General features: G+C 47.0%; 1 protein-coding gene across 1 annotated transcript; it reads left to right on the top strand.

Annotated features, from left to right (window-relative positions):
• The first annotated feature begins 2091 nt into the window (after positions 1–2091).
• On the top strand, positions 2092–3314 carry LOC123084062 (pentatricopeptide repeat-containing protein At2g35030, mitochondrial-like). Its single transcript, XM_044505858.1, has 2 exons — positions 2092–3010; positions 3121–3314. The coding sequence occupies exons 1-2, from the start codon at positions 2092–2094 to the stop codon at positions 3312–3314; spliced, it is 1113 nt and encodes a 370-aa protein (XP_044361793.1).
• Positions 3315–24447: the final 21133 nt, after the last annotated feature.

The following is a 24447-nucleotide window of genomic DNA, read 5'->3' as shown; positions in this document are numbered from 1 at the left end:
TAGCAAGTGTTTTGTAGCTAGGTTTTGAACCATAATCAGAGTCATCGTCACTAGATGTTTGATAGTGAGTAGTGCGTGTGTTTATCTTGGCACCGCGTGCCATGAAGCAGTAGGTAGAGGCGGAGTAGTCCTTGTCATTTGCATCGGTGTCGGTGATGAAGTCATTGTCTTCAGTGTTGAAGATGGACTTGGCAACGTATGCTGTAGCCAGACTTGCGACGCCTGAGTCAGATTCCTCCTCAGACTCCACCTCCGCCTCCTCTGAAGCAGACTCCTCCTCTGAATCTATTTCCTTGCCAACAAACGCACGTGCCTTGCCAAATGAGCTCTTCTTGTGTGATGAAGACTTTGAGGAAGACTTGGAAGAAGACTTTGAGTATTTCTTCTTCTTCTTCTTGTCGTCAGAGTCATATTCCTTGCTCTTCTTCTTCTTTTTGTTCTCATTGTCCCACTGTGGACACTCAGAGATGAAGTGGCCAAGTTTCTTGCACTTATGACATGTTTTCTTCTTGTAGTCGTGAGCAGGAGCTTCATCATTCCTTGAACTTGATCGAGAAGACTTTCTGAAGCCTTTCTTCTTGGTGAATTTTTGGAACTTCTTGACAAGCATAGCAAGTTCCCTTCCAATGTCTTCAGGGTCATCAGAACTGCTGTCAGATTCTTCTTCAGATGAGGAGACAACTTTTGCCTTCAAGGCACGAGTTCGCCCATAATTTGGACCGTAGATCTCTCTTTCTCCGAAAGCTGAAACTCATGTGTGTTGAGCCTCTCAAGTATGTCAGACGGATCGAGTGTCTTGAAGTCAGGACGTTCTTGAATCATTAGGGCCAGGATGTCAAACGAACTATCAAGTGATCTCAGAAGCATCTTGACGACTTCGTGTTTGGTAATCTCAGTGGCGCCGAGGGCTTGAAGCTCATTTGTGATGTCAGTGAGTCGGTCAAATGTGTGCTGGACATTCTCATTGTCATTTCGCTTGAAGCGGTTGAAGAGGTTGCGAAGGACACTGATTCTCTGATCTCTCTGGGGATGCCTTCATTGACCTTGGAGAGCCAGTCCCAGACCAGCTTGGATGTCTTCAAAGCACTTACACGACCATACTGTCCTTTGGTCAGATGACCACAGATGATATTCTTGGCAGTAGAGTCCAGTTGAACGAATTTCTTGACATCAGCAGCAGTGACACCTTCTCCAGCCTTGGGAACGCCGTTCTCGACGACATACCATAGGTCGACGTCAATGGCTTCAAGATGCATACGCATCTTATTCTTTCAGTAGGGATATTCAGTTCCATCAAAGACGGGGCACGCAGCGGAGACTTTGATTATCCCTGCAGTCGACATAACTAAAACTCCAGGTGGTTAAACCGAATCACACAGAACAAGGGAGCACCTTGCTCTGATACCAATTGAAAGTGTGTTATATCGACTAGAGGGGGGGTGAATAGGCGATTTTTATGAAAGTCTTCAAAACGTGGAAGTTATGAAGACAAACAGCAGAGATATGCCTATTACTATGCAGCGGAAGGTAGACTACACTAAGCAAGCCATGGTCAAGTATCAACAGAGTGAAAGCACAGTGACAAATAGCTGCAGTGTAATAAGGATCAGGTAGGAAGATATTATGAAGCCAAACAGATCATACACTCACGTTGTGAAGACAAAAGATAAAACAGACATGCAATGACTTCACAATGAGTAATCAGTAAGTAAAAGGAAGTGAAGATGAAACCAGTGACTCGTTGAAGACAATGATGTGTTGGACCAGTTCCAGTTGCTGTGACAACTGTACGTCTGGTTGGAGCGGCTAGGTATTTAAACCTTAGGACACACAGTTCCGGACACCCAGTCCTGAACACGCAGCTCAGGACACCCAGTCGTCACCGTATTCTCCTTGAGCTAAGGTCACATAGACCTCGCCCAATCACTCTAGTAAGTCTTCAAGGTAGACTCCCAAACCTTCACAGACTTCGTTCACCGGCAATCCACAATGTCTCTTGGATGCTCAAAACGCGACGCCTAACCGGCTGGAGGATGCACAGTCCTCAAGTGTAATAAGTCTTCAGATCACACAGACAAGAAGACTTAAGGGATGCTGAGGGAGGCAAGGGAGGTGTTTGACCGGATGCTGGAGAGGAACGTGGTCATCTGGACGGTCATGGTGAAGGCCTACACCGACCACGGTCATCTTCAGGAGGCCGCGGAGCTGTTCGACAGGATGCCCCAGAGGAACCCGTATTCTTGGAGCGCCATGATCTCCGGTTTCCTCCGTGCTGGGAAAGTGGACGAGGCGGTTCGGCTGTTCGAGAGGATGCCGGATAGGAACGTGGTTTCTTGGACCACAATGGTCACTGGCTTGGCACAGAACGGCCGCGTTTCGATGGCGAGAGAGTTCTTCGACAGAATGCCCAGAAACAAGGACATTGCAGCGTGGAATGCGATGATCACTGCTTATGCCAACGCTGGCCAGATGAACAAGGCTCAGAGATTGTTCGATTCTATGCCCGCAAAGGACCTGGTGAGCTGGAGTGCCATAATCCATGGCTATGCCAAAAACAAGCACAAGGGCAAAGTCATGCGTTTATTTCTTCTCATGCTCCGGTCAGCAGTATCCCCTGACGGAACTACATTGATCAGTGTCTTGGTTGCATCCGAGAGCACAGTTGAAGTTGGGCAAATCCATGGCTTCGCTACCACACGAGGTCTCCTGTCAGACACCTCCTTAGGAAACGCTCTGCTCACCATGTATTCAAGGAGCGGTGACCTGCACTCTGCCTGGCAAGTTTTCAACATGTTACAAGAGAAGGATCCCGTCACATGGACATCGATGATGCGGGCCTTCGCCAACCATGGCCGTGCCTCCTACGCGCTGCAGGCCTGTGCTCAGATGTTGCAACATGGATACAAGCCCAGCTCGACCACCTTCACCGCCGCGTTATCAGCCTGCAGCCACGCCAGTGTCGTCGACAAAGGCCGTGCCTCCAGGGCGCATTGCCGTGTAAGCGTCCAAGGTGGGACGCTTTATGAACAATGGTGGGGGAAGCTCTTCCAAAGTCTGACGGTCCCTCTGGTTCGGGTTTGGGAGGCTACTACACGGTTCTGGTGAGTGTGTTTGCGTCAGGTGGGATGTGGGAGGAGATGGCAGGGGCGTATAAGGCCATGAAGGGGAGCCAGGTGTGGAGGACACCCGGGGTTAGCCAGATAATGGTGGATGCAAAGGACCCGCATGTTCTTCTCAAGGATCAGATGCATCCGCGGTGGGAAGCGATGTACGAGATGCTGGACGACACGCTTGTCCCCCAGATGATGAAGTAGGATTGTAACAGTGTGAGCTGGTTGATGCAGTTGCAAACTTGCATCAGCTGATTGATCTATTTGATTTTTTAGGGTAATCGGATCTCTTTGATGTCAAGCTTATTTCGTCCTACACACAATGCTTTGACACGCAGTACAGATGTATGAGATGCTGGACGACACGCTTGTCCCTCCGGTGAAGGTGAATTTAACAAAATACCATATTCTACTTTCCTTACCCCCCCGGTTCCTAAATACAAATCCTTTTAGAGATTTCTATATGGACTACATACAGATGTATATAGACGTAGTTTATAGTGCAGATTCACTCATTTTGCTTTGTATGTAGTCCATTTTGGAATCTCTAAAAAGACTTATATTTGGGAAGGGAGGAAGTAGAAAAGAGGAACACCACCCTGTGTTCATGAGTTTCTTTAGCTACTGAACTCCTAAACCTCAAGAAATCTGGAACTGTCTTCCAGAATTTGTTGATGGCTATCTCTAGTGGTACTGGATCTCTGCTGTCTTGCATATTGACTGATGGGGTGCATGCCATGAAACTTGCTGATGGTAAGGAGTTTCTCGACACTCCTAAAAATATATACACCCATCTGTAGTCCTCCTCTTGTCCATTTGGGGAGGCATGCTTGGTGCTGGAAACACTTTTGGTGAATGGAGGTGCTGGAGATCTCTGCTGTGCTTTGTGCTGCCTTCACAGTTGTTTGCTGTGCGAGAGCCGGCGCTGCTGGAGCGGGCCTCCTCGCTGTGCAGCCCGCAACCTCCACCCGCTGTATCTCCTCCTAAGAACCTGCGAGCTCGCCGGAAGACGATGGCTGGGCTGAAGATCTGCAACAGCTCTGGGGGCATCTCGCTTCAGCGTGTGCGGCGCCCGTCCGTCCGTCCCGAGGCCGTACCAGCGGCTAAAATGGCCGAACGGCTGGTATGCCGGAGTCTGGGCATCACCAGAGATGGAGAAGATGTTACTGAAGCCACCCTTGCTGCTTTCTCGCTGAAATTCAAAGAGCAACTGACCCCAGAGATAATTGTGGCCATGCGTGATTTCTTCCAGCTGGACAATGGCGCTGTCAACGCAGTGGAAGACGCCCTCATTGGGCATGGAGGAGAGTCGACAATGGAACCTACCGCTGCTGGTACGGGCGAGCAAGAAGCTACAGTTTGAAGAAAATTGCTTGTAGTGCCGCTGTAGGGTCGTCTAGTTATCCCATGTTAGTGCTTTTAGATTGCATTTCCTGTAAGGGGTCCTTGCCGTGTGTGGCATGGAACTTGCTACTTGTTAGCAGTATTGGCTTTATGCCTTGCCTTAGTTGCTTCAACCCCAAGTTGTATTCTGCCATCAGATTGTATCCTGAGAATCTCTATGTTTCCCATGCATGAGCAACCTATCGACACTCTGAGTTGGAACGTGAGAGGGCTAAATTGCCCAGACCGCAGGGCTACTGTTAAGGCAACAATCGAGGGCACCTCATGTCACCTTGTCTGCCTCCAAGAAACAAAGCTCAGCTCCATCGACATGTTCATTACGGCTTCCATTGGCGGAAATAGGCTTCGTGGCTTCGCACAGCGGCCAGCTGAGGGGACCCGTGGCGGCATCCTCCTGCTTTGGGATCAAGGCCTCCTGAAGGTCTCTGACATTGCCACATCTTCTTATTGTCTGTCGGCCACGGTACGCATCTGGGATACTGGAGCTACATTCAAAACCACTTCGATGTATGGTCCCACCGACTCAGCGTGCAAGGATGCCTTTTTTGCGGAGCTCCTCAGCCATAAGCCGCTGCCGGGAGTCGCCTGATTGGCCTCAGGCGACTTCAATCAAATTTATCGTGCTAGGGACAAAAATAAGAGAAACGTGAACACAAGTAGGATCAACCGCTTCCGTGCGACGCTGCAGTCTTGTGAGCTTAAGGAAATCCATCTTCAAAACAGGCGCTTCACCTGGAGTAACGAGCGATCCAATCCAACCCTGTGCAAGCTAGACTCCTTCTTCTGCAATGCAGAGTGGGACACCACATACAACACCCACGTTCTCCACGCACTTTCATCCTCCTTGTCGGACCACTGTCCGCTGCTCCTGGCAGATGACAAAGGACCCAGGCGTCCCCGCTCCTTCAAATTTGAAAACATTTGGGTCTCCTTGCCTGGGTTCACTGAGGTGATCCAAACGGCCTGGAACGAGCACGTGCCCCACTTGGAGCCCTATCAAGTCCTTCATCATAAGCTCAGAAAAACCTCCCCCCGCCTTTTGGAATGGAGTACAAAAATGTTCTCGAAGGCCAACGTCCAACTCTATGCGGCTCTGTTGGTCATCCTTCGGTTGGACATTGCTCAAGAGACGCGTCTCCTCTCCCCTGCCGAGTCCGACCTTCGGGCTAGACTTAAACGGCGAGTTATTAGCCTGGCGGTCCTTCAGAGAGCTAGGAAGAGCCAGTGTGCGAGGGTGGCCAACCTCAAAGAAGGGGATGGGAATACAAATTTTTTCCATCGCCGTGTCAATGCCAGAAGAAAAAACCATATTCACTGCATCAAACAGGCTCACGGTTGGGTGACTGAGCATGGGCAGAAGGAGAAGATCATCCACGACCACTTCTCCGAGGTCATGGGGCGGATTGGAACCAACAGTAACGTAGACTTTAACTGGGATGAGCTTGACATCCAGCATCACAACCTCCACGCTCTTGGCGTTGTCATCACCGAGGACGAGGTCTGGGCTGCTATCAAAGAAATGCCCAACGACAAAGCTCCCGGCCCGGACGGCTTCACGGGCATTTTCTTCAAGAAATGTTGGGACCTCATCAAGGTGGACTTCATGTGAGTCATCCACTGCTTTGACTCCCTGCGCACGGACAACTACAATGGCTAAACTCTGCCAATGTGGTCTTATTGCCCAAGAAGGACGGCGCTGAGGGGATCTCCGACTATAGGCCTATCAGTCTTATCCATGCCGTTGCCAAAATCATCGCCAAGGTGTTGTCCATTCGCCTAGCGCCGCTCATGGATGCTCTGGTTTCCAATGCGCAGAGTGCATTTATCAAGAAGAGAAGCATTCATGATAATTTCATGTATGTTCGCAACTTCGCTCGTCGGCTGCACAAGTGCAAGACTCCAGCTCTATTATTCAAGCTGGACATCAAAAAGGCTTTTGACTCAGTCCGATGGGAGTATGTCTTGGATCTCATGCAACGCATGGGGTTCCCTGATAAATTCAGAAATTGGATTGCGGCATTGCTTTCCTCCTCGTCCTCGCGCTTCCTCCTCAACGGCCTGCCTGGCCCCCCCATCAGGCATGGACGTGGTTTTCGCCAAGGAGACCCCATCTCGCCTCTGCTCTTTGTGCTCGCAATTGACCCGTTGCACACGATCCTCGACTTGGCTACGCGCAAGGGAATCATTCATAAGATTCGTGGCCGAGGTACAATGGTCAGAACCTCCCTCTATGCGGATGACGCTGCCGTGTTCATGGCGCCAATTAAGAGTGATATTGACAACCTTGCAACCATCTTAAAAGGCTTTGGAGACGTCACGGGCCTTTGCACCAACTTCCACAAAAGCTCTGTCGTTCCCATTCGATGCGCCAACCTTGATCTTGTGAGCATTCTCAGCAGCATCCCGGCGACCAGGGCGTTTTTCCCTATCAAATACTTGGGCCTCCCGCTATCGGTTTGGAGACTGAAGAAAGTTGACTTCCAATACCTCCAGGACAAGGCAGCTGGAAAATTGGTCACCTGGGATGGGCAGAACATCACCACCATTGGGCGCACGGCCCTTGTTCACTCTGTCATCACCTCTCAGGCTGTGTACTCCATCACACCACTCATTGTCCCGCAGGGTTCCCTTGACAACCTCAACAAGATTGAGCTAGCTTTTCTTTGGTCCGGCTCTGACAAGACCACCGGTGCCAAATGTAAAGTCAACTGGGACATGGTCTGCCGCCCCACCAGCTATGGGGGTTTGGGTGTTCTTAACACCGACAATTTTGCTCGTGCTTTGAGGCTCAGATGGCTTTGGTTTGAATGGAAAGAGCCGTCCAAGCTCTGGGTCGGCCTGGGCAACCCTTGCACTGAGGAGGACCGTGATTTTTTCTACGCCTCCACTTCCATCATCGTGGGCAATGGGGCCAAAACGCCTTTTTGGGACTCGCCCTGGCTGCTTGGCCGCAAGCCGAAGGACATTGCACCTCTCGTCTTTGAGGCCTCGAGGAGAAAGAACTGGAAGGTGCGAGAGGCTATTACAGAGAATGCTTGGATGCTTACGATCAGACGAGACATCACTATCACTAGCCAGCATGTGCGGGAATTTTTCACTCTTTGGATGCTCATCCATGACATACACCTCGACATCCACTCTAAGGATGACATCATTTGGAAGCACTCTTTGGATGGCTCATATTCGGTGTCCATTGCATACAAGGCACAATTTCTGGGTTTGACGCTTTCCCCCATGGACTCCATGGTCTGGAAAATGTGGGCGCCCCCTAAGGTCAAATTCTTCGCCTGGCTGGCCTTACAAGATCGGATTTGGACCGCCGACAGGCTAGAGCGACATGGCTGGGACAACTGCGGTCTTTGCCCGCTCTGTAAGCAGGTGCAGGAGTCGGGCGCCCACCTATTCGCTAAATGCCGCTTCACCTTAAGGCTTTGGCAGATGCTCATTGACAAGTATGGGCTTGCGCATCTGGACCCTTCTGACTGGCACCTTGAGGATTCCCTCCTCTCTTGGTGGGACAAACGCACCAATTCGAGCATTCCGGATCGTCGAGCCATGGCCTCCCTTACCATGCTCGTATCCTGGACAATTTGGAATGAAAGGAACGCTAGAGTCTTCCGCCACAAAGAGACGCCACCGCCAATCCTTCTCAAGCTTATTATAGATGAGGCCAACCTATGGGTTACTAAAGGGGCTAAACAATTAGGGAAAATTGTATTGCGCGAGTAATTGTCATGCCGTACTTCAGCCTTGTGTAACTCTACAAAACTCTATTCTCCTCTACTTTAATAGATGAGGCAAATCTTTTGCCTCCGTTTCGAAAAAAAATTGAGAAAGTCTATCTCATTATCCACACACACCCTAACTATTTACCTTTTCTCATCGGAGAGGTTTAGGGTTGCTTATCAAGGAGAGATAGAGCCACTAACATGTAGGTCCAAGAGTGGGAACCACCAGTGAAGAAGACTCGCATGGGCAACGAGAATAAGATTCAAAATGTGTAATTGGCTCTGTCCAATCAATGGAGTTAAAAAGAAGGCACTCAAACCTCTCTATCAGTTACTGTTGTATGTAATTTCACTAGTATTTGTGATGTGGTGTTCACAGCAAAAGGAAGAGTAAGAAGAAATCAGTGAAATATGGCCGATTGGCAATAGAAGAAGTTGCTGCTGCTCACTGTGGCAACACTGCAAGCCATCCCAATGCCTGTGACTAGAAGGTAAAAATATATAAATCGCCACCATTTTACTCCATTGAATCTTATTTTTAATCTTCCTAAGTAATCCAAGTGTTTATATTTGCAGGCAAATGGCTTTGGCAATTCAAGAAGGGCAAAGTATCCGGTGAAAACTGAAATTCAGGGCAAATCAGAAAGCTTCCACCGTGGCCCATTAGATGGATATACTGGACGACAGAGATCAAAAGTGGAATTACCAGCAAGCCACTTAAAATTCTGTTCACATACCCCCTTATCTTAGCATGGGCGACTCGGCGCCCGCAGCAGCTGCTCCCGACGTGACGGTGATTTGGTGGCCGCGACGGAGGTTCAGCGGCCGTCGTGCTGCTGTCATGCGACGGTGATTCGCGGTCGGGGTGCTGCTCATCGCACCTGTAGTCTGAATTTTGAAGCTCCGTCTAAATGTCGCAACTTTTTTCTGCTTTGAAGCTTGAGGCAGGCAACCGAAGCTTTGATTTTGTAGTCTCATTTCGTTTCTCATGCAGGCAGCCTGTAATCTTTGGATCTATGATCCTGAGAAACATTTGAAATGTTATCAAGCAAATCAGTGCATGGATTTTTGTATTCTCTTTATCTTGACTAGGCCATGTGATTCAGTTGCATAAATCCGACGAGCTGAGCTATTTCCCTCTACTGAAAGTGATGTGTCACGGGGCATGTTTGCTTGCATACTTTTGCTGGGCTGATTTTTTTTACATCCTTGATTGGACAGAATAGTACAGTAGGTATTTGGAAGCTCTGTCCAACATTATGTTTGCCGAGCTGGACTAGTGAGCTCTTTTCTTTTCCTCTGAAGAAGTCACAGCCACTCAATGTGAATCATCTTGTATCCTTGAAAGCTGCCTCTGTTGTACAGAATCTAGGCAAAGCTTTGTTCTACTCCCTCCGTTCCTAAATATTTGTCTTTTACGGATTTCAAATGGTATATAGATATATTTTAGAGTATAGATTCACTCATTTTGCTCCGTATGTAGTCAGTTGTTGAAATCTCTAGAAAGACAAATATTTAGAAACTAGAAAGACAAATATTTAGGATACAAGATTCACTCATTTTGCTCCGTATGTAGTCCATGTTGGAATCTCTAAAAAGACTTATATTTAGGAACGGAGGGAGTAGAAAAAAGGAACGCCAACCTGTGTTCATGAGTTTCTTTAGCTACTGAACTCCTGAACCTCAAGAAATTTGGAACTGTCTTCCAGAATTTGTTGATGGCTATCTCTAGTGGCTCTAGATCTTTACTGTCTTGCATATTGAATGGTGGGGGTGCAATGCCATGAAACTTGCTGATGGTAAGAAGTTTCTCGACACTCTTAAAAATATATACACCATCCGTATCCTCCAATTATCCATTTGGGGAGGCATGCTTGGTGCTGGAAACACTTTTGGTGAATGGAGGTGCTGGAGACCTCACTGTGCTTTGTTGGCAATCAATGAATTCACAGACAAAGCATGAGAAAGTCTATCTCATTATCCACACACACCCTAACTATTTACCTTTTCTCATCGGAGAGGTTTAGGGCTGCTTATCAAGGAGAGATAGAGCCACTGACATGTAGGTCCAAGAGTGGAAACCACCAGTGAAGAAGACTCGCATGGGCAACGAGAATAAGATTCAAAATGTGTAATTGGCCCTGTCCAATCAATGGAGTTAAAAAGAAGGCACTCAAACCTCTCTATCAGTTACTGTTGTATGTAATTTCACTAGTATTTGTGATGTGGTGTTCACAACAAAAGGAAGAGTAAGAAGAAATCAGTGAAAGATGGCCGATTGGCAATAGAAGAAGTGAAAGTGCGTTATATCGACTAGAGGGGGGGTGAATAGGCGATTTTTATGAAAGTCTTCAAAACGTGGAAGTTATGAAGACAAACAGCAGAGATATGCCTATTACTATGCAGCGGAAGGTAGACTACACTAGGCAAGCCATGGTCAAGTATCAACAGAGTGAAAGCACAGTGACAAATAGCTGCAGTGTAATAAGGATCAGGTAGGAAGATATTATGAAGCCAAACAGATCATACACTCACGTTGTGAAGACAAAAGATAGAACAGACATGCAATGACTTCACAATGAGTAATCAGTAAGTAAAAGGAAGTGAAGATGAAACCAGTGACTCGTTGAAGACAATGATGTGTTGGACCAGTTCCAGTTGCTGTGACAACTGTATGTCTGGTTGGAGCGGCTAGGTATTTAAATCTTAGGACACACAGTCCCGGACACCCAGTCCTGAACACGCAGCTCAGGACACCCAATCCTCACCGTATTCTCCTTGAGCTAAGGTCACATAGACCTCGCCCAATCACTCTGGTAAGTCTTCAAGGTAGACTCCCAAACCTTCACAGACTTCGTTCACCGGCAATCCACAATGTCTCTTGGATGCTCAGAACGCGATGCCTAACCGGCTGGAGGATGCACAGTCCTCAAGTGTAATAAGTCTTCAGATCACACAAACAAGAAGACTTAAGTGATGCCCATTTCTCTCTGGCTCTGGGTGGTTAGGGCTTTATCCTTACAAGGAATTCTCTCTCAATGGCTTCGAGGTGGGTTGCTCTCAAACGACAAAAGCCGTACTTTCAATCTGAGCAGCCAACCGTTTATGGTTGTAGGGGGTGGGCTATTTATAGCCACTTGGCAACCCGACCTGATTTGTCCGAAATGACCCTGGGTCACTAAGGAACTGACACGTGTCTCAACGGTCATATTTCAAACTCACACGGCAACTTTACTTGGGCTACAAGCAAAGCTGACTTGTCCGACTCTGGACAAGATTCGCTCTCATTGTCTTCACTCGAAGACATAAGTTTTTGGTTTAGGCATCACTTCAGTCATTCTGACTGGTTCTCTTAGACCCCACTTAACAGTACGGTGGTTCCTATGACTCAACACAAAAGAAAAAGACCTACGAAAGATCTAAGTCTTCGAGCTCCATAGGCTTCATATCGTGTCTTCTCTTGTCATAGTCTTCAATGAGAATATCTTCATATACCACCTTTGACTTCAATGTCTTCATACATTTTAGGGGTCATCTCTGGTAGTAAAACCGAATCAATGAGGGACTTCTACCTGTGTTATCCTGTAATTCTCACAAACACATTAGTCCCTCAACTAGGTTTGTCGTCAATACTCCAAAACCAACTAGGGGTGGCACTAGATGCACTTACAATCTCCCCCTTTTTGGTGATTGATGACAAACTAGTTGAAGTTTTCAACGGGGAATATAATCTGTGAATTTGTAAAGGATAAGGAATTGTCTTCATAAGTTGCAAGGGCTCCCCCTGAAGATGTGCATATAAGTTAGTTTGCTTTTGGAATGCAAATGCACATGGCAGGTTGTACTTGTGGAGATCCACTTCAGCTTATGATGACAATCCACTATGCATGTGAAAGTATATGAAGATAATGACATGCATAATAGAAAATGGACGTCTGCAGAATGAGCTAAGTGCGGAATTTATCGTCGCACATGCGGAATTTATCTTCGCAAAACAAGGTGGCCAACAAGTAGCAGACGACCATCTGGTTTAAGTGTTACAACTCATAAGAACCAAATGTAGCAAAAACGAGAGTTGTAAGCACAACGCCCATATGAACCCGCTTGAAGACTATCAATCTCATATGCTTCTCCCCCTTTTGTCAGTAATGACCAAAAAGGTTTGAAGACATAGAGCCTCTACTCGTTCCCATGAGGAGTAGATGAAGTAGCAGGGTTGTTGGTGTTGTTTGGCGGTGCAGAAGAGCTTGGAGGTGCTGAAGGATATGGCGGTGAAGTAGCATCGTCTTCTTCCTCAATAATTCTGGCAGTTACTGTGGCAGCAGAGGAAGAGAACTCAGAGTCTTCAAGGGATGGAGTTCCTAGCAGCACAGCCCTTCGAGGAGGTGTGGAGTCAAACTTGAATCTCTCATTGAAGACATCCTCTTGAAGTTCAGCTTCAGAAAGCATCATCGTTAGCCCTTTCCATGTGCGACAACAGGTTTCATGGGCAACGAACGCATTCTTGGTGGCAAGATTTCGAGTGCGATTGACATCCACCAAAAGGCTTTTCATCTGACGCTTCAGCCAGTCATGATGCCTATCTTGTTTCTGATGTAGAGCCACAAGAAGCTCTCGGTTGTTGAGAACACGAGTGCGCTTCTTGGGTCTTGGAGCAGTGGCACTGTCAGTGGCTTCAGTTGAAGCAAGGTGTGGTGCACGTGTAGTGCCAGCCAAAGGATACACCTGAGAAACTGCTTCAACGCCTTCATCGTTCTGAGTAAAACTCTGATGTTCTGCATTCTGAAGACTTAGAGGTTGCTTGGCAGGCTCAGAATATATGGCTTCAGTTGACATGTCCACGTCAGGCAAGAAGATCCGATGGTTGCGGGCTGAGGGCTGATACTTGATGGCGGAGTGTAGCTTGATCAGCCGCTTGACCCAAGGGGCGTAGAACTTCAAACCAAACAGATCCATGCCTGATGCAGCAAGTTGGCGTATGAAGAAGTCCCGTGCATTGAAGCATTTGCCATGAAGTATATAGAAGACCAAAGTCTTCATTGCACCCTGAAGCTTGGCATTTGGAGAGTGCCCTTTGATAGGCCAGAGAGTTCGCCTGATGATGTGATAGATGGTTCTGGGCAGGTACTCAAGGTCTTCAACGAAGAACTCTGTGGGATACGCAGCATATGGGGGCATTGGCTTCATCATGCTGAGCATTTGACTCATATTGGGTTCTGGCCGCTGAAAGATGCTCTCAATAGCTTCAGTATGCAGCTGACAGCCTTGCTCGAAGAGATCGCCAGGAGTGGGCAAGCCAGTGAGCTCAATGATGTCAAATGCATTGGCTTCGTGATGAACGTTGCCAGTCATCCACTCCAGGACCCAAGTCTTCGGATCTCTGCTATACCCTTTGATGTGAAGTGTGGCATAGAATTGTAGCAGTAGCTCTTCATTCCAATGCTCTTCATCAGTGACAAACTGCAGCAGACCCACTTGCTTGAAGCAATCCAACGCTTCTTCTAGACAGGGCAGACCAGCTATAGCTTCAACGTCAAGGCGCTTGTGTGGGAAGATGCGACCTTGGTTGTAAAGAATGCAAGAGTAATAGCTTCGCTGAGGATAGCTCCAGAACCGATCAGATGATATCCTTTCCCTTGAGTAGGGGTTCCTGGAGCTATCGAAGAACGTGTTGTCTGCCCTGAAGCCATTGATGTTGAAGGAGCCAGGTGCTGATGCAGGACCTGGAAACCTTGGGAGTCTTGGGATTGGCTTCTGGACCTAAGGCCTGTGCTCAACATGATAGTTGAATTGGGGACCGGCAGCAGACTCAGAAACAGAAGTGGCAGGATCACTGGCTTCACTGTCTTCTGAAGCTTTTGCTGGGGAGGGCTCCACATTAGCTTCATTTGTGGTTGTGGCAGCCTCAAGATTTTCATGCTCCTCTTGACTAGCTGGAGGGTCGGTCACAGGCACATTCTCCTGGAGAACTGCTTCTTGGTGGAACAAGAGAGTGGGATCTTGTGGTACTTCTTCTTCTGCGGCTGTTGCAGCCGGAATGTCTTCAACAGAGACTTGAGGCCTTGGACCTTTGTGAAGCCTGCGGAACGCAAACGACGCCTGTGGAGTTGGAGTGGGCTGGGCCTCATAGTCTTCTTCCTCTTGTGGGCGATCCGCCCATGAGGCATCCTGTGCAATTGGCGTCGGTGGACGACCAATGCTGATGAGTTCGCTGTTTTCAAACTGAGGAAGGACTGTATCATCTTCTACATTGTCATGATGACCAATGTCTTCAGCAGCGATGGGATCAGCTGCTGGAATGTCTTCAGCTTCAGGAGCCTCTGTGGAAGCAGGCTCATGAACTGTCAGTTGACGTTCTGCGTCAGGATGAACCATAGAGATGGGTTCAACTATCAAGGGCTCTGTGGGAGCAGCCCGAGATTTCTTGGTCTTTCTCTTTTTCTTGGTGGGGTCAGTAGGAGAGGCTTCAGAGTGCTTCCTCTTCCTGGCTTCAGCCTCAGCAGTTCTTGTCTTCTTGAGCTCTGAAGCTGTTGACCAGCTCTTTGGCTTCGAGCCAGTCATTCTTGTTGGGAAGACAATCGGAACTGCTTCTTGCCTTGGTGCATCAGATTCAAACTTTAACTTGAAAGGCTTCAAGATGTTCAAAGGCTTCAAAGGCTTTCTCTTGCTGGACCAACAGGAACTGGCTTCAGGAGAATTTATGTGATGCTTTAAGAATTCTGCAAATGAATGCAGACTATGAGAACCAAAGGATTCTCCCGCGGACATGTACCTGTGATAGCATTAAGGTGCGAGGGAAGGGGAAGATGTCATATGCATTCTCAGAAGATTTTGAAGATAAATCGGTTTAGAAGACATTGACCTCATCGTGCGAAGACATTCACTCATAGATAAGAAGTTGGTTCTAGATTTGTACAAATCCACAGATCAGTACAAGTGAGGAATCTAACTACTTTGTGAAGCACAAGTGAATATACTAGGCATGTTATGAGATGCAGTATGAGAGAGATCTAGCTTGTGTGAACAGAAACTGTTTGTGGTAGAAAGTGACAGATCAATAGGATCAATGGTGCTGTAAAAAGGGAGTTTTATTTACCACACTGAGAACTGCTAGACGGAGTGGGAGATGAGGCCGAGCAGTTCACTCGTCCGTGCCCTAACTTGGCGACGGAGGAGACCTACGGCGACGGCGGAGAGGACGATGTTCGTGGTCGGCGTGAAGACGGTGTCGGAGAGGTTACGGCAGCGAAGCGCTTCGTCGCCGGCGTCGTCGAGAGCTAGCGGTGGTGCTAGGGTTCGTGCGAGGGTGGAAGAAGAGACAATTACCGCTGTGAGTGTGTATTTATAGGCACAGGGGCGGCACTGTGCTATTACACAGGTGCCCCTGGCGATTCGCATCTGAGGAACACGTGGCTTGTATGCGGAATTTTGGGGTTTGTTCCACGTCCCACGCACGCTTGGATTGTCGGGTGGTCGTTCCTACTTCTTCGGATTTCATGTGGAGGAATGAGCATTGAAAATGGACTTAATGGTTGTCTCTGTATCTTCTGCTGACAAGGACACAGTGAAGACATTCGACAGTTTCAATAGAATGCATATGACTTGGAGAGATAGAGTTTGAGATAGAAAGCATAAAGAAGTTGCGGTCCGATCACATTCACTTAGTTCAAAAGATTCAACACGAAGACATAGCTATAAGTGAATGCTGTAGAGGACAGAACACTAGCATATATATATATATGTATATATCTATAATCAACATAGTGAAGATAATCATGAAAATATGTTGAGTTCGAAGCCAAACCAAATGTGAAGACACTGCAAGGTAACGCCATGAGTGAAACACTTCAAAATAGAATGTTTGGTGGTGACGTTACCCACCGTATAGGAAGTATTAGACCCAGACACGGCGCTCAATTATCGTGGCGCTCCGAAGTCAAATTCCACATTAATGTATTCACACTTAGAATGTATGTCTTCATTGATTGAAGATATACTTCACTTCGTGTGTTGCACATCTAAGTCATCAATATGCATAAGGGTTAGGATGTGTGCCTGATCACAGGACATTTGAGGATTCCAGGATATTTAGCTCACACCGTAACTTGCAAAACCTCTTCTCATCCAAGGGCTTGGTGAAGATATCTGCCAATTGCTCTTCAGTGTTGACGTGTATGATATCAATGTCTTCCTTCACAACATGATCTCTGAGAAAGAGATGACGAATTTCAATGTGCTTTGTCTTCGAGTGCTGAACTGGGTTGTTAGCAATCTTGATGGCGCTTTCGTTGTCGCAGTAGAGTGGCACTTGCTTCAGATGGATGCCATAGTCCTTGAGTGTTTGCTTCATCCACAGAAGCTGAGCGCAGCAAGATCCAGCAGCAATGTATTCAGATTCAGCAGTGGAGAGAGATACACAGTTCTGCTTCTTTGAAGACCAACATACAAGTGATCGTCCCAGAAAGTGACATGTGCCTGATGTAGACTTGCGATCAACTTTGTCACCGGCATAATCAGCATCCGAGAATCCAACCAGATCAAACTCTGAGCCCTTTGGATACCATAATCCTAGAGTTGGGGTGTGAGCCAAATATCGAAGAATTCGCTTCACAGCTAAGTGATGCGACTCCTTTGGTGCCGCTTGAAATCGAGCACACATGCAAACACTAAGCATAATATCTGGCTTAGATGCACATAGATAAAGTAAAGAACCAATTATGGAGCGTTATACCTTTTGATCGAACTCTTTACCATTGTCGTCAGGACCCAGATGATGTTTGGCTGGCATTGGTGTTGTGAAGCCTTTGCAGTCTTGCATACCGAACTTCTTCAGGCAATCTTTGAGATACTTCTCTTGAGATATGAAGATGTCATTGCGTTATTGCCGTATTTGAAGACCAAGGAAGAACTTCAGCTCCCCCATCATGGACATCTGATATTGCTCTTGCATCATATATCCAAACTCTTCACTGTACTTCTGATTGGTGCAGCCGAAGATAATGTCATCCACATATATTTGGCACACAAACAGTTCACCATCATATGTCTTCGTGAAAAGAGTGGGATCTAGGGAACCAGGTATGAAGCCTTTGCTCTTCAGGAAGCATTTGAGTGTGTCATACCAGGCCCGAGGGGCTTGTTTGAGGCCATACAGTGCCTTGTTGAGCTTGTATACCATGTCAGGATGTTTTAAATTTTCAAAGCCAGGTGGTTGTGCAACATACACTTCTTCTTCAATCTTGCCATTGAGAAAGGCACTCTTCACATCCATTTGATATAGAAGTATGTTATGATGATTTGCATAGGCCAGCAGTATGCGTATGGCTTCAAGTCTAGCCACAGGAGCAAATGTTTCATCGAAGTCAATGCCTTCCACTTGAGTATATCCTTGAGCAATGAGACGAGCTTTGTTTCTGACAACTTGACCATGCTCATCTTGCTTGTTGCGGTATATCCATTTGGTGCCTATTATGTTGTGCTTCCGTGGATCAGGACGCTTAACCAGTTCCCATACATTATTCAGCTCAAACTGTTGAAGCTCTTCTTGCATAGCTTGAATCCATTCAGGTTCCATGAAGGCTTCTTCAACTTTCTTGGGTTCTGATATTGAGACGAATGCGAAGTGCCCACAGAAATTTGCTAGCTGAGTTGCCCTTGAACGAGTGAGTGGACCAGGTGCATTTATGCTATCAATTATTCTTTCAATCTGCACTTCATTGGCAACGTGAGGATGTACAGGGCGAAGACTTTGCTCTTGCTGTTCATTGTCATTGTTTGAAGGAATGTCTTCAGGCTGAGCATTGTCTTCATGTTGATCAGGTGCTGAAATGATAAGTTCTTCTTCAGGATGAGCTTCAGAAGGTATAATTTCTCCAGTTCCCATTAGCTTGATTGATTCACTGGATGGAACTTCATCTAGCACACTTGGCAGCTGCTCTCTTTGTGAGCCGTTGGTCTCATCGAACCGCACATCCACTATTTCAATCACTTTGTAATGAAAGAGACTGAAGACTCTGTAGGAGTGCGAATCCTTTCCATATCCAAGCATAAAACCCTCATGGGATTTTGGTGCAAATTTTGAGGTGTGATGTGGGTCCTTGATCCAGCACCTTGCGCTAAATACTCTGAAGTAACCGACATTTGGCTTCTTACTAGTAAGGAGCTCATAAGATGTCTTGTTCAGTAGCTTGTGAAGATAAACACGATTGATTGTATGGCACGCAGTATCAATGGCTTCGGGCCAAAATTTTCTTGGGGTCTTGTATTCATCTAGCATCGTTCTGGCCATCTCAATTAGTGTTCTATTCTTGCGTTCGACGACGCCATTCTGCTCTGGCGTGTACGGGGCAGAGAATTCATGTGTGATGCTCAAGGTATCAAGATATGTATCAAGGCCAGTGTTCTTGAATTTAGTGCCATTGTCACTTCTGATGTGCTTTATCTTGGCGCCAAAATTGTTCATAGCTCGATTGGTGAAGCGTCTGAAGACATCCTGCACTTCAGTCTTGTAAAGGATTATGTGCACCCAAGTATATCTAGAATAATCATCAACAATAACGAAGCCATAGAGGCAAGCAGTAGTAGTTAGAGTTGAGTAATGAGTGGGACCGAAAAGATCCATGTGAAGCAGTTCGAAGGGTTGAGTACTAATCATGATTGTCTTCGAGGGATGTTTGGCCCTCGTCATCTTCCCTGCTTCACAAGCACCGCATAAGTGGTCTTTCTTGAACTTGACGCCCTCGATGCCTATGACATGCTTCTTCTTCGAAAAGGGTGTGGAGGTTCCTCATGCCAGCATGTCCAAGCATTCGATGCTAGAGCCAGCATTCTGAAGCCTTTGCTAGAAGACATACTGCAAGCTGTGGCCCTGCTGAGAAATCTACCACATACAAATCATCTTTTCGATACCCTTCAAACACTAGAGACTTGTCAGATTCCATTAGTACAAGGCAACGATATTTTCCAAACATTACGATCATGTTCAAATCGCAAAGCATTGAGACAGACATTAAGTTGAAGCCAAGGGATTCAACAAGCATGACTTTATCCATGTGTTGATCCCTTGAGATTGCAATTCTACCTAGACCCAATACCTTACTTTTACCAGTGTCAGCAAATGTGATGTGGCTCTTGTCAGATGGACGTAAGGTTGAGTCCATAAGAAGACTTCTTTTGCCAGTCATGTGATTTGTACACCCACTATCAATAATCCATTCTGAAGACGTTGGTGTCGTACCCTACAGTGCAGTTAGGGGGATAGGCTTCACCAAGAGCATTGTGAAGCAAAAACATTTGACGAACCAGTGGGTTATGAAAGCTTAGATCCATGTTAGGACTAATAGGGAGAGTAGCAAGCGATTCAGGTACGAAGTACATAGTAAGACCATTTGGGCATTTGATCTTGCGCCCTACAAGATGTTTAAGGTCTCCAGCAATAGCGTCAGACGATTTTGGTTTTCTGCTGGAGACCTTTCCCTGCAAAAGAGAGTTAAGCCTTCTTAACCACCCACATATTCAAGGGTGGCTTAGAAGCAATAAGTTTAAGTGCAGCATCTGAGAATTTTGGCTTTGAAGCCTTAGAAACAGTCTTGCAGGTGGACAATAGTACTCATAAGAATAAGCAGAATAGTTCTTGGTCTTATGAACATGGCGGTTTGATGAACCGCTCTCATATTCATATGCCTGAGTATGGTTTCCCTGCAAAACATTTGCGTTAGTGCGACTTAGGTGAGTCCTCTGTTTGTATGAAGCCTTTGGACCGTATGAAGCCTTTGGTCTGAGGTTTGTCTTCTTCAAGTGAGGTGTCATGAAGACATTCACAGGAAGATTTTCCAGACACCTTTTCGGAACCCAGATCTTCTTCATAGGCGGTCCATTCCTGCAGTTAGTACCAATGTACCTGGCAAACACTTCACCATTCTGATTCTTAAACAGTACATAGTTTGCATGGATTCATCAATGATAATGGGGTTAGCACAAGTGAAGCCAGTTAGATTGGATGGATCTGCTGAAGGTTCCTTTGCAGCAACCCACATGGTTTTGGGGTACTGCTCAGGTTTCCAGTAAGAGCCATCTGCATTCATTTTCCTTACGAACCCTACACCCTATTTCCTAGGGTTTCGGTTCAAAATCTGCTTTTTCAGGACATCACATAGCGTCTGATGCCCTTTAAGGCTTTTGTACATCCCTGTTTCAAGAAATGTCTTCAACCTAGCATTCTCATCAGCAATAGCGGTGGTATCCTCAACAGAGGGGTTAGTTACCACATCAACAGTTGAAGATATTGCAACAGCAGTAGCAGTAGAACATTCAGCAACAGAAGTAGCATTATCACGCTCAATACATTTAAGACATGGTGGTTCAAATCCTTCCTGAGCGGGACTGATCTATTTGGCGCGAAGTGACTCGTTTTCCGTTTGAAGATCTTCATGAACCGCTCTCAATTTCTCAAGATCTTGCTTCCTTTGAAGATAATCATAGGAAAGCTTTTCATGAGTTGTTGAGAGAGTTTCATGACGACTTCCAAGTTCCTGATACTTAACGTGAAGATTTTTTATGTCTTCAATTAAGGATTCAGATCGAGTCATTTCAGCACCCAACAGATCATCGCTTCTGTCTAACAGTTTTTGAATATGTTCCATAGCTTTCTGTTGTTTAGTTGCAATTTTAGCAAGTGTTTTGTAGCTAGGTTTTGAACCATAATCAGAGTCATCGTCACTAGATGTTTGATAGTGAGTAGTGCGTGTGTTTATCTTGGCACCGCGTGCCATGAAGCAGTAGGTAGAGGCGGAGTAGTCCTTGTCATTTGCATCGGTGTCGGTGATGAAGTCATTGTCTTCAGTGTTGAAGATGGACTTGGCAACGTATGCTGTAGCCAGACTTGCGACGCCTGAGTCAGATTCCTCCTCAGACTCCACCTCCGCCTCCTCTGAAGCAGACTCCTCCTCTGAATCTATTTCCTTGCCAACAAACGCACGTGCCTTGCCAAATGAGCTCTTCTTGTGTGATGAAGACTTTGAGGAAGACTTGGAAGAAGACTTTGAGTATTTCTTCTTCTTCTTCTTGTCGTCAGAGTCATATTCCTTGCTCTTCTTCTTCTTTTTGTTCTCATTGTCCCACTGTGGACACTCAGAGATGAAGTGGCCAAGTTTCTTGCACTTATGACATGTTTTCTTCTTGTAGTCATGAGCAGGAGCTTCATCATTCCTTGAACTTGATCGAGAAGACTTTCTGAAGCCTTTCTTCTTGGTGAATTTTTGGAACTTCTTGACAAGCATAGCAAGTTCCCTTCCAATGTCTTCAGGGTCATCAAAACTGCTGTCAGATTCTTCTTCAGATGAGGAGACAACTTTTGCCTTCAAGGCACGAGTTCGCCCATAATTTGGACCGTAGATCTCTCTTTCTCCGAAAGCTGAAACTCATGTGTGTTGAGCCTCTCAAGTATGTCAGACGTATCGAGTGTCTTGAAGTCAGGATGTTCTTGAATCATTAGGGCCAGGATGTCAAACGAACTATCAAGTGATCTCAGAAGCATCTTGACGACTTCGTGTTTGGTAATCTCAGTGGCGCCAAGGGCTTGAAGCTCATTTGTGATGTCAGTGAGTCGGTCAAATGTGTGCTGGACATTCTCATTGTCATTTCGCTTGAAGCGGTTGAAGAGGTTGCGAAGGACACTGATTCTCTGATCTCTCTGGGGATGCCTTCATTGACCTTGGAGAGCCAGTCCCAGACCAGCTTGGATGTCTTCAAAGCACTTACACGACCATACTGTCCTTTGGTCAGATGACCACAGATGATATTCTTGGCAGTAGAGTCCAGTTGAACGAATTTCTTGACATCAGCAGCAGTGACACCTTCTCCAGCCTTGGGAACGCCGTTCTCGACGACATACCATAGGTCGACGTCAATGGCTTCAAGATGCATACGCATCTTATTCTTTCAGTAGGGATATTCAGTTCCATCAAAGACGGGGCACGCAGCGGAGACTTTGATTATCCCTGCAGTCGACATAACTAAAACTCCAGGTGGTTAAACCGAATCACACAGAACAAGGGAGCACCTTGCTCTGATACCAATTGAAAGTGCGTTATATCGACTAGAGGGGGGGTGAATAGGCGATTTTTATGAAAGTCTTCAAAACGTGGAAGTTATGAAGACAAACAGCAGAGATATGCCTATTACTATGCAGCGGAAGGTAGACTACACTAAGCAAGCCATGGTCAAGTATCAACAGAGTGAAAGCACAGTGACAAATAGCTGCAGTGTAATAAGGATCAGGTAGGAAGATATTATGAAGCCAAACAGATCATACACTCACGTTGTGAAGACAAAAGATAAAACAGACATGCAATGACTTCACAATGAGTAATCAGTAAGTAAAAGGAAGTGAAGATGAAACCAGTGACTCGTTGAAGACAATGATGTGTTGGACCAGTTCCAGTTGCTGTGACAACTGTACGTCTGGTTGGAGCGGCTAGGTATTTAAACCTTAGGACACACAGTTTCGGACACCCAGTCCTGAACACGCAGCTCAGGACACCCAGTCGTCACCGTATTCTCCTTGAGCTAAGGTCACATAGACCTCGCCCAATCACTCTAGTAAGTCTTCAAGGTAGACTCCCAAACCTTCACAGACTTCGTTCACCGGCAATCCACAATGTCTCTTGGATGCTCAAAACGCGACGCCTAACCGGCTGGAGGATGCACAGTCCTCAAGTGTAATAAGTCTTCAGATAACACAGACAAGAAGACTTAAGGGATGCTGAGGGAGGCAAGGGAGGTGTTTGACCGGATGCCGGAGAGGAACGTGGTCATCTGGACGGTCATGGTGAAGGCCTACACCGACCACGGTCATCTTCAGGAGGCCGTGGAGCTGTTCGACAGGATGCCCCAGAGGAACCCGTATTCTTGGAGCGCCATGATCTCCGGTTTCCTCCGTACTGGGAAAGTGGACGAGGCGGTTCGGCTGTTCGAGAGGATGCCGGATAGGAACGTGGTTTCTTGGACCACAATGGTCACTGGCTTGGCACAGAACGGCCGCGTTTCGATGGCGAGAGAGTTCTTCGACAGAATGCCCAGAAACAAGGACATTGCAGCGTGGAATGCGATGATCACTGCTTATGCCAACGCTGGCCAGATGAACAAGGCTCAGAGATTGTTCGATTCTATGCCCGCAAAGGACCTGGTGAGCTGGAGTGCCATAATCCATGGCTATGCCAAAAACAAGCACAAGGGCAAAGTCATGCGTTTATTTCTTCTCATGCTCCGGTCAGCAGTATCCCCTGACGGAACTACATTGATCAGTGTCTTGGTTGCATCCGAGAGCACAGTTGAAGTTGGGCAAATCCATGGCTTCGCTACCACACGAGGTCTCCTGTCAGACACCTCCTTAGGAAACGCTCTGCTCACCATGTATTCAAGGAGCGGTGACCTGCACTCTGCCTGGCAAGTTTTCAACATGTTACAAGAGAAGGATCCCGTCATATGGACATCGATGATGCGGGCCTTCGCCAACCATGGCCGTGCCTCCTACGCGCTGCAGGCCTGTGCTCAGATGTTGCAACATGGATACAAGCCCAGCTCGACCACCTTCACCGCCGCGTTATCAGCCTGCAGCCACGCCAGTGTCGTCGACAAAGGCCGTGCCTCCAGGGCGCATTGCCGCGTAAGCGTCCAAGGTGGGACGCTTTATGAACAATGGTGGGGGAAGCTCTTCCAAAGTCTAACGGTCCCTCTGGTTCGGGTTTGGGAGGCTACTACACGGTTCTGGTGAGTGTGTTTGCGTCAGGTGGGATGTGGGAGGAGATGGCAGGGGCGTATAAGGCCATGAAGGGGAGCCAGGTGTGGAGGACACCCGAGGTTAGCCAGATAATGGTGGATGCAAAGGGCCCGCATGTTCTTCTCAAGGATCAGATGCATCCGCGGTGGGAAGCAATGTACGAGATGCTGGACGACACGCTTGTCCCCCAGATGATGAAGTAGGATTGGAACAGTGTGAGCTGGTTGATGCAGTTGCAAACTTGCATCAGCTGATTGATCTATTTGATTTTTTAGGGTAATCGGATCTCTTTGATGTCAAGCTTATTTCGTCCTACACACAATGCTTTGACACGCAGTACAGATGTATGAGATGCTGGACGACACGCTTGTCCCTCCGGTGAAGGTGAATTTAACAAAATACCATATTCTACTTTCCTTACCCCCCC

Source organism: Triticum aestivum, chromosome 4A, assembly GCF_018294505.1.
Source record: "Triticum aestivum cultivar Chinese Spring chromosome 4A, IWGSC CS RefSeq v2.1, whole genome shotgun sequence".
NCBI classification, from domain to species: domain Eukaryota; kingdom Viridiplantae; phylum Streptophyta; class Magnoliopsida; order Poales; family Poaceae; genus Triticum; species Triticum aestivum.
The sequence above is the reverse complement of the archived record's forward strand: the minus strand, read 5'-3'. Positions and strand labels throughout refer to the sequence as shown.

Coding starts and splice junctions, on each gene's coding strand:
- LOC123084062 (XM_044505858.1), top strand. CDS start 2,092: ATGCTGAGGGAGGCAAGGGAGGTGTTTGACCGGATGCTGGAGAGGAAC. Junction 3,011..3,120: donor TTGCCGTGTAAGCGTCCAAG/GTGGGACGCTTT, acceptor TGTTTGCGTCAG/GTGGGATGTGGGAGGAGATG.